This window comes from Hippoglossus hippoglossus, chromosome 22, assembly GCF_009819705.1.
Source record: "Hippoglossus hippoglossus isolate fHipHip1 chromosome 22, fHipHip1.pri, whole genome shotgun sequence".
Taxonomy (NCBI): Eukaryota; Metazoa; Chordata; class Actinopteri; order Pleuronectiformes; family Pleuronectidae; genus Hippoglossus; species Hippoglossus hippoglossus.
In genome coordinates this window covers 2,800,229-2,811,335 of record NC_047172.1, presented here as the reverse complement: position 1 = coordinate 2,811,335, position 11,107 = coordinate 2,800,229, and the positions used below count along the sequence as shown (strand labels likewise).

Here is an 11,107-nt window from a genome sequence, read left to right as displayed (position 1 = left end):
TGTACATAGCCCAAACTGTCAGAGGCCTTAAGGTATAAGGACAAGGGAAGGGATCTCCATATATAATTTGTTTATTGAATGTGTTATGGTGTATGTATTTGTTTCTTTAACACCAAAATGTGATAAATGAGGGGAAGTGATGGCACGGCAGGGGGGGGGTTGTTTTGGTGTATGCGGGCCGGCAGAGGACCAGCCACGTTCCAGTCGACAGCGGTCCGGAAGACCTACAAGGGATTACTTCCGAAAACGGGATTATTTGCCTGGGTGACTTGCAAGGATTTCCGCAAGGACAGAACAATTTTTCTGGCCGCTCAGAGGTGGAGAGGATAGCGCGGACCCAGTTTGGTATTGTTTGCGGCATCTCGCCACGCCACACCGGCATACATTTCTGCTTTGGGACGTTCGGGGATTGTATGAACGGGGGGGCTGGGGAAATATTGATGTATGGATTGGGTGTAAATTGTGGTGTTATGTTCACGTTTTCAGCTTTGTTGGCGGGCACAACGACGTCCAGGGGGTACGTGGGTTTGATTGGGTTGGGTGTCAATACAGACCATTGTATACAACATCTCTGTGTTTATTTCGTTTATATATATATTATTTCATATGTGATGGGGGCCGATAACAAGGTTATCGGCCTTATAGAAAGAGTATTCGTTTATTGTAAATTGTCAGGCGGGCGGCGTCCGTACACAGCGGGACAGGTCTGCCCGTGCTCCTTTTTAAAATAGTGTAGTGACTTTCCCCTTCCAGACGAAACGAGGCGAATTGTTACAAACTGAGCTACACAGCTCAACCGAAACCAGCAAGACGACACAAAAACTGCGAACTGCACAGCAACTTCCCTTTTCCCCTTTCTACGGACTGGTAACACAACTGGGCTTAATAATTATACTAGGCTAAGCAAGACTGTTTATTCGATTCTGTGTGAGGTTTATAAGTTTGATTTGTGGTGTTGTGATGTTTTGGGTACAAGTTATTGAGAAAGTAATGTTAGTCTGTTATGCTCTTCACAGTCTTTCGTTGCATCCAATCTAGTAACTTCCTCTAATTTGGCACACACACACACACAGACACACACACACACACACACACAGACACACACACACACACACACAGACACACGCATAACTCTTCACCTCATTATCTCTACAGGTCGTAAACATTCCAATAGGGGGGGACGGGTGTTATCTCTTTGGCCAGCGACCATCTTGAAAGCACGCTGACTCACACAGACACACACACATGTATACACACATACCTATCTTTGTTTAGCAATTAGACCGTTAGTAATTTGTGTTTTTATACTTTATTATATTCATAATAAATGTTTTTCTTTCACAAATGTTTTGTCATTAATGTTGCATAAGTGAATTTTGCCAACCTCTACACTGTCAAGAACTCCATATCCTTCAACTTAGCTAACTATCTATATGGTAATTTTGGTTATAGTTATTAATTTAATTGTTAATCAGAGTTCCAAATTTGTAGTTATAACCTTTATGAGACTTTATTCAATAAATTGGCTATCTTTTCCCTTCCTTTGAAGGGTGGTGCCCCGAGGTAACTTTAATCAATTAAAGTTATTATTTAATATTAATAATAAAATATTAATATTTAATATTTTATTTTGATAACCAAATTTATTGAATGCCGAAAGGCACACCATTTTATGGTATCACGTTTAATGCATTATGGCACAACATCATGCTCATATTTTAATCATCAAAAACTGCAGGATTATTAAATTCAGTGACAGCTGTGATGTCCCCTCTCTATAGAATTTAACAGAATTATCATTATATGCTCGTGTTTGTACTGGGATGGTTCGGTTCCGTCGGTCGATCTGTGTGATACTGGACTGAGTTCAGCACACAGATCACAGATCAATAGAATCTATATCAGCTGATCAGACATCGCTGAACCCTCTATTCTTCCTCATCCTTCCATTCGCGTGCACACATCCCGCAGAATCACGCACCAGTGTCACGTCAGTATTTATTTATTTAGAGCATCGGACCGATTCCCTCACATCAGTGGATCCTCACCTCCACTCTGCGATATTATTTGGAAAGTTTCTTCATTTCTTGTAAGTGATCTCCAGGTCGCTCTGTGCGCCTGATGGCACAGTCCCGTTCACTGCAGTGATCTGATGATACACGCGCAGTGTCAGAAGATATTATTAAAACCTATTAATGACTCGGCTCCGTAACTCCGCTGTTTAATGGAATCTGAACGTAATTTGCTGTAAGTTGTTTTATATATTTTTTAATTAAAAGGTTCTTGTGGAAGAGAAATGTCGCGCGAGCACAACTAAAGCTGTTGGTTTTAATGTAAATGATGAAGTGGATCAATAATCTGGCTTCAGTTCACCACCTCACGTCTGCGTCGCCACTTTCCCGTCTCCAAAACGTTCGTACGCATGGGTCAGAGTTTGTGTGGAAATACGCAAATTTTCCCGTCAAGTTTGTTTTTATAAATCCCAACATTTGCGTGAGAAGTGGCGTACGCATGTTTCAGGCCCTGTTTTGAGCGTACGCAACGGTTATAAATGAGACTCCTGATCAGTCATTATATATCTTCTCCTTTGTTAGATCTGTTTTTGTCTTTGTTCAGGTCCGATTCTGTTCAGTTACATTTGGTTAAAGTTTATAAAACTTAAGTTCTGTTCAGTCGACCCCTTATGGACCAGAACTCTGTATTTTGTTCACCTTCAGGTAAATAAAACCCTTTATTGTTAAAACCATTCATAATATTTATATTCCTCTCGAGGGTCATTTTAATCGTTTCCACACATTTCACGCTCTATATATTTGCTTTGTTTTGATTTATTTACATTCATATTAATTTAAAGTACAGTTTACAATTAAACAGTATAATATCAAGCCTCATTTACATTTTATGTAATAAGGGTTTGATAACGACACCATAGGAATATATATCAGCTGATGTATTAGTATCAGAAATGTTTTATATCCCCAATATCAGTATCTCCACTACATGCACTTCAGATAACTATTAGGAATCCTGTCTCTTTGATTCTTTTGAGTCATATCAGAGTTGTAGAGAGAGCTTCTCAGTTAGCGGAGCGTTCAAGACCATGACTCACTTTGTGGAGAAAACAGAAAGGAAGACTCGTCTACTGTCAATCGCCTTTTAAAAAACACAACATCTACCCACTAATTTTGCTGTGGAAGAGTTAACGAGGTTAACGAACCCAACAGTTAGATACACACCTGCCGGGACTCTGCCTTGCCGTATCGCATCTCGATAGCAAAGTGCTTGCTGTTGTAAGTGACAAGGTTGTACTGTAGCTCGTGGCCCACCATCACACAGGCCTCCATCACTATGATGGAAGGATCATGAGCCTTGTACTTTTCATCCAGCAGATTGTTGACCTGGAAATGGGGAATGGCGACCACGTCGGCGAGCTTCTCACGCTTCACCTCTGCTTTGGCGTTCAGAAGCCGACCACATGTGTGTTTTATAGAAAAGACAAACAGGGAGGCAAAGAAAGAGGAAAGGAGGAAGGTGCCATCATGAAATACACGTCATGTCCATGTGATATTCTAACGTGAATATAGTTATCACTTCACTCACCCTTGTTAACTAAATGAACCACTTCATTCTCTCCGATGTAGACGGCCCAGTGCTGATAGGGCCCACGGAAGATCTGGATCAGGTCTCCTGGTTTTGCTTCAAACTAAAAGGAAACATGAAAATACAAATATAAATAATAAACTGGACATGTAGTCAATGTAAATGTGCAGTGATCAAAGTGCTCTTCATCGTGGCTTCCTGTTGTATTTGTTTGTGTGCACGAGCACGAGGGTCATACGACGACACAGCCCTGCCACAGGTTGACGTACGAAAGAAACTCCACTAATGTATCAGGACTTGGAGGAAAGTTTACTTGAGTCGTTTTTGGCGTTCAAGCATTAAATCATCAGAGGTGAAGACAACAAGAAGTTCTGTTGAAGTTGTGAAGAAGTTGAGGCAGCATTAAATCAGAAAGTCCAAACTCTGCAGTTCTAGTTTTCACTCTGCAAACGAACCAAACCACGGTTCAGTTTGACCCTGAACGCCTCTTTTGGTCGGAGGAACCTTTCACACCTGATATTTAAATTCAGACAAAACTGAAAAGTCAAAGGGTCGTGAACAAACCAGGAAGGTGTGAAAGCGTCTTTAGAAACTAACCTGTTGTGGTTATTGTACAGATAATTTCAAACAAGATATTTTTACCTCCAGTATTTTGATTTATTTCCACTACAAAGACCGATCTTCATGTTTATGTATTTTACTTCACATCACTTTGTGCCACACAAGGACTTTAACTGTCAATAACTCACTTTAGTTAATAGTTAACATTTATTTACTTATTATGTCTACCTTCTGACCTCATTTATATTACATTTCTCTCTCTTTCACTTTCTCTCTCTCTCTCACTTTCTCTATCTCTCTCTGTCTCTTTGTTTGCTCCTTTTGTTTCTGAAATGCTCTGATCAGTCTTTATATATCTTCTTCTTTGTTAGATCTGTTTTTGTCTTTGTTCAGGTCCGATTCTGTTCAGTTACATTTGGTTAAAGTTTATAAAACTTAAGTTCTGTTCAGTCGACCCCTTATGGACCAGAACTCTGTATTTTGTTCACTTTTATGTAAATAAATCAGTTTATTGTTGAAAAGCAGCTGTGATCACACACTTCATCCTGTTTATTCTGGTTTCTGTTGTAAACTCTTTGATAGAATTACATTTTGAAGCTACATTAAAATGCTAATGTTGTATTTTACTCATATGTGAAAAACCTTGCACACATTACGTGAACAACCTCAAAGTGAAGTTTGTTGATATATTTTAATCAACACCTATTTATGACATCATGTCTGCGCCTTCACCTTGTCACTCACAAAGAACATTTTAAACTGTTTCACTCTAAAGGGACAAAAACTACATCTACTGTAACTAATGAGCAGCAGGAGACTCACCGTTGGTGCCATGTCTTCAGCTCTTCGTCTATCAGCTTCTGACGCAGACTGTGTATGTGCACTGGACTACTGCAGATAAAGAACCTGTATAACCTGCCTGCACGGCCCTTATGTAACAATAATTTGTGTCATTTCTCATGAATTGTACAGCAGGTGGGTTCAGGTTTCAACCATTTGTGAAGCTGTGAGAGAACATTTGCACGATGTAACTGTGGCCAACGAAGTGATTGACTAGTCTAATTTAACATTTAAATAGTCCAATCACGAAGAAGCCAACAACGCCAACCTGGAATATTAATCCAGGGAGTATTGATGACTTCCAACCAATATTAACCATAAGGCAATCAGGTTCAGTACACTATGGAGCGTGAGATGTGGTTCCATCCGACAATAATATATTTATTTCAAATCACAATTTAAATCTTTAAAAGAGCCATCACACCATTCACATGTAAGAAGGGGGTGGGGGGGGGGGGGGGTGGTCCAGGGCTGAGGCAGGCTAGTGAACGTGGAGGCGTTTCCCTAGGAGAGTCACCACAATCACACGTGCACACACATCCTCACACACACACACACAACAGTGGAAAACCGGATTGGGGGTGAATAGCACAGCACACAGGAGGGAGACAACGCCACAGAAAACACCAGCCTCCACCACCTCAGGCTCTCAGCTCCTGTAAAATATAGAGTGAACACACATCAGTAGGGCTCCATACGGTTCAATCAAAGAAACAAAAATAAAGAAACAACCCCAGAACAATATCAATTTATACCAGTAAAACTACAAAAGAACTCAATCCACACAATTATTCTAAAGCCAAATAAGTCTGATAAATCAATTCATGACAGGGGCTAAATTATATACAATAAACAAAAGAACAGGGAATAATAGAGACCCACAAATCAAGCAGACACATATCAGACAAAACAACAAATAAAGCAAACGAAAGGTAAAGCAGAGGAAAGCCAGGCTAAATGAAGCAAACGACAGGTGGAACAAAACAAGCACGTTAAGACAACGCAAAGTATATTTAGCTATTACTCTGTGGTGGTCGCTTAGCTCAGGGGGGGGGGGGGGGCTACGGTGCACAGCTGTGTCGTCGGCCAACAACAAAGCACCGGTTAAATAACCAGTAGTGATGAATACTCACGAGGCCGAGGAAGAGTGAACATACCAACAGCACCTTAAGGATCAGTCCTGGCGAGGGGGGGGGGGGGGTCCACCTTGAACCACTACAAAGTCATACAATGAGAAAAGACCCAGAGAGGAGAACAATGCAGTGCAGACATTTCTGCCGCTCTCTTACCTGCTCCACTATTCTGCCACATAAGTATTGAGGTGGCAGGTGAGTCACAGCCCGAGGATCAGATCTTATGTTCAGGAACACGTCCAAACTGGGAGAGCTGTAAGTTTCACTTCTCCCCAGCTCCTCGTTGAGAGCTTGAAACAGGAAGGCCTCAGTCAGAGCAACACTGGGATCCCGTCGTCCTTTTAGCAGGATGTTTGGAGAGATTCCCCCCCCCCCCCACTCAGATCAATGCTGCTGTGCTTTGTATGAAAAGCAGCTGTCATACAGTACGTCCTGCTCCCGGGCCAAGAGACACTTGAACCATCACAGGTTGTGTAACCCTCATCTCAACACTTACATCAGACCCACTTTCAAAAAAACGTCCTGACTCTGGAAAAACACCTTTATTTCCACAAATGTCTCCACTTGAAAGTTATAACACTCATATTGGTCCTCACAGAGATAGAGACATAAGAGCATGCACCCCCACACACACACACACACACACACACACACACATGCAGCATGTAGATCTGTGTGAATCCTCCTGGCTCCACCTGCCTCGTCTGTAACAGGCTCCACATGTGAACAGTGTCAGACTGTGATGCAGCACAATGTTGGCACAGACACGACGGAGGATAAACACCCTCTCAGCTCATAACTAGAGCACAAGAAAAGCATCACTGTGTTCTCCTCTTCCTCTCCGCTGCCCTGCTCCACCTCTCACCGCTTCATTTACTTTGTTCAAAAACACATCTAACATCCTTTTATTTTCCTGCAAAGTTCAGATACGCGTTTCAAAAGTAACATAACACAACGTGTTGAAATAAAAAACACATCCATCGTTGGGAAGATAGTTTTCATTTTATTCTACTTCGGTCATTACATTGATTATATAATGAAGACTTGATCACAACCCAACAAATTAGTTGGATGAAAAATGGAAAGATGTGATAAATGTCTTTGCTAAATATATTTTTTAAATGAGGAAAATCATTTACACTGAAGAAATGTATCTTAAATTGTGTTTTATTGCAAATAAATTGTGTGCAAATGATTATTTGATCCGTTTAAAAAGTGAAAACTGACATGAAAGACAAAGAAACATCCCTAACATCACATCACATCACATTTCAATTAGCTGACGCTTTTATCCAAAGTGACAATAAGAGCATCAACCATGAGAGAACAAACCCAGAACAACAAGAATCAAGTACAATTTGCTTCAAGAAAGCCAAACTACAAAGTGCTATATGTAAGTGTTATATAAGTGCTACTAGATATATATAGGTGCTACTAAACAGATATAGAAGTATATATTTTATCTTTTATCCAAGGTGAAGTCTGAAGAGATGTGTCTTTAGTCTGATCATCCAGATGATTTAATGCCTTATTGTCTTATCTGATTCAAGGTCAAGTCTTTTAACTGTGTTGAACAACAACCTTTTTCTCTCCAGATTGCACAAGTGAGATCGTTTATTTCAAAAGTTTAAATCATAATCACTGTCAGCTACATGCCAACATTCATTGTTGCCAGTGTTTGGGATTTGTTCTTGTTTTGTTCTTGTTGTCTTCCTCTTCCTCTTAACTGCTGGAACGACTGCGAAACAGAGATCTACATAAAGCAAATGCCCCAACTACTTGGATACGTATGAGGAGACTTACATGGCCAAGGCTGAGAAGCCTGCGATCAAAGATTTTTTTTTCACCTGAGAGAGAAAAGATGAGACAAACCGTTATTTTTTAAACAATCAACAAACTGCAGGTCAAAACATTTTGATAATTTTTCATTGAAATATAATCTGGACGAGTGGAATGTCACTCAGTAAAGCTCTGCCACAGTCCCCTTATGAAACCACACTTAAAGGTTCAATGTGTAGAATCTAGTGAAATCTAGTGGTGAAGTGTCAGGTTGCAGCTGAACACCCATCACCTCACCCTCCCCTTCCAAACATGAGAGAGAACCTGTGGCAGCTTCCGTCGTCATAGAAACTCAAAAGGTTTAGTTTGTCCAGTCTGGGCTACTGTAAAAAACATGGCTGCCTCCATGGAGAGGACCTGCTCCTGATGTAAATATGAAGTATTTAAATATAAAGTATATTCATATAAAGTATGTAAATATAAACGACCCATTCTAGGGTAAAGAAAACAACAATTCATACAATTTAGATGAAACACACTAGCGGAAACATCACTAGTATTATTGTATATTCAATTTCTGCCAATAGATCCTTTCACCTAAATCTTACACACTGGACCTTTAATGGCTGTGAGATGGTTGGTTTCACATTCTGGATTATTATGTATACGACACAGTGAAGGTGACAGATGAACCCAGTGATTAAAGAGTTTGTTCATCTTCCTGTAGTGTTTGAAATATCACAATGGACTCACATCTGCATGTATTCAGTTGCAGGAGATTGTGTTAAATAAATAAATAGATAAATAGATAAAGGGCTCAATAAAATGAGTTTTAACTGCATCTGTTCTGCTGTGATTAGAGTTGAAATGTTTCAGAAGCTTGTTTACTCTATTATAAATCATGTTCTGATTCTTTCTGTTCACATGGCATCTGAGTTTATTATAAATACGATTGTTCATAATGTAAAGATGTGGTTTCCCTGTGGGCTGCAGAAACTGAACTAAACAAACTAAACTTTACCTGATTAAACCTGTTTATAAAACAGATTTACCAACAATAACATTAAATTACTATTACTACTATTTAAAGATGTATCTTCCACATTATTAATCAGTATTTCCTCTGCAATAGCCTTTCAGAATATTTATATTCCTCTCGAGGGACATTTTAATCATTTCCACACATTTCACGCTCTATATATTGACTTCAATTTGATTTATTTATATTCATATTATTTTAAAGTAGAGTTATTAGTTAGTAATATCAAGCCTCATTAACATTTTTTTATGTAATAAGGGTTTGATAACAACACCATAGGAATATATATCAGCTGATGTTTTAGTATCATAAATGTTTTATATCCCCAATATCAGTATCTCCACTACATGCACTTCAGATAACTATTAGGAATCCTGTCTCTTTGATTCTTTGAGTCATATCAGAGTTGTAGAGAGAGCTTCTCAGTTAGCGGAGCGTTCAAGACCATGACTCACTTTGTGGAGAAAACAGAAAGGAAGACTCGTCTGCTGTCAATCGCCTTTTAAAAAACACAACATCTACCCACTAATTTTGCTGTGGAAGAGTTAACGAGGTTAACGAACACAACAGTTAGATACACACCTCGCCGTATCGCATCTCGGTAGCAAAGTGCTCACAGTTGTAAGTGGCAACGCTGTACGGTAGCTTGCTGCCCACCATCGCACAGGCCTCCTTCACTATGACGTTGCGCTTACGAGCCTCGTAATTTTCATCCAGCAGATTGTTGACTTTGTAACGGTGATTGCCGACCACATCAGTGATCTTCTCATGCTTCACTTTTCCGGTGCTGCTACTCGGATTTGCCGACGAGCCAGATGAGTCACCACCTGTGTGTTTTATAGAAAAGACAAACAGGAAGAACAGGGAGGCAAAGAAAGAGGAAAGGAGGAAGGTGCCATCATGAAATACACGTCATGTCCATGTGATATTCTAACGTGAATATATTTATCACTTCACTCACCGTCTGTAGTGAAATGAACCACTTCATTCTCTCCGATGTAGACGGCCCAGTGCTGATGGCCCCAACGGAAGATCTCGATCAGGTCTCCTGGTTTTCCATTAAACTAAAAAGAAACATGAAAATACAAATATAAATAACAAACTGGACATGTAGTCAAAGTAAATGTGCAGTGATCAAAGTGCTCTTCATCATGGCTTCCTGTTGTATTTGTTTGTGTGCACGAGCACGAGGGTCATACGACGACACAGCCCTGCCACAGGTTGACGTACGAAAGAAACTCCACTAATGTATCAGGACTTGGAGGAAAGTTTACTTGAGTCGTTTTCACACCTAAAAGTCTGAAACCAACATTGTTTCCATTTGATCTGTTTAGATTTGGTTTCACATTGTAATTCATGGAGCGCACTAAACATTTGTCAGAGATACGTACGTCCTGTGGTCATCAGCTTCGTGGACTGAGACCATCTTCACTTGACATTGATTAGATTGTAGACAACATGTGTTTCTGACATCCACGTGTTCAGGTGCTGTATTCACCAGGTGGTTTGAATAAAGTGCATGTGAAAAAAGGTCGTGTTTCGTTTGATGGGAGAAAACTAATGAACCCAGTGATTTCATTAGTTTTGTTGGAACTCTGTCATCATTTAGATTTTACTCTCACAAAATGAACGTCCTTGTCGTTCAAGCATTAAATCATCAGAGGTGAAGACAACAAGAAGTTCTGTTGAAGTTGTGAAGAAGTTGAGGCAGCATTAAATCAGAAAGTCCAAACTCTGCAGTTCTAGTTTTCACTCTGCAAACGAACCAAACCACGGTTCAGTTTGACCCTGAACGCCTCTTTTGGTCGGAGGAACCTTTCACACCTGATATTTAAATTCAGACAAAACTGAAAAGTCAAAGGGTCGTGAACAAACCAGGAAGGTGTGAAAGCGTCTTTAGAAACTAACCTGTTGTGGTTATTGTACAGATAATTTCAAACATGTCTGAAAATGGATATTTTTACCTCCAGTATTTTGATTTATTTCCATTACAAAGACCGATCTTCATGTTTATGTATTTTACTTGTTTCATCACTTTGTGTCACACAAGGACTTTAACTGTCAATAACTCACTTTAGTTAATAGTTAACATTTATTTATTTATTATGTCGACCTTTTGACCTCATTTATATTACATTTCTCTCTCTCTCTCTCT

At 39.8% G+C, this 11,107-nt stretch overlaps 1 protein-coding gene across 1 annotated transcript in view; it reads right to left on the bottom strand.

Moving 5' to 3' along the window:
- The window catches only part of LOC117756496, a 105,031-nt gene that overhangs the window by 27,594 nt on the left and 66,330 nt on the right, over positions 1 to 11,107 (bottom strand). The window contains exons 18-20 of the mRNA XM_034577042.1: positions 9,914 to 10,016; positions 9,730 to 9,779; positions 3,237 to 3,446 (exon numbers count right to left, since the gene is read on the bottom strand). Coding sequence (XP_034432933.1) covers positions 3,237 to 3,446; positions 9,730 to 9,779; positions 9,914 to 10,016 — 363 coding nt within the window. The remainder of the gene's footprint in view (positions 1 to 3,236; positions 3,447 to 9,729; positions 9,780 to 9,913; positions 10,017 to 11,107) is intronic.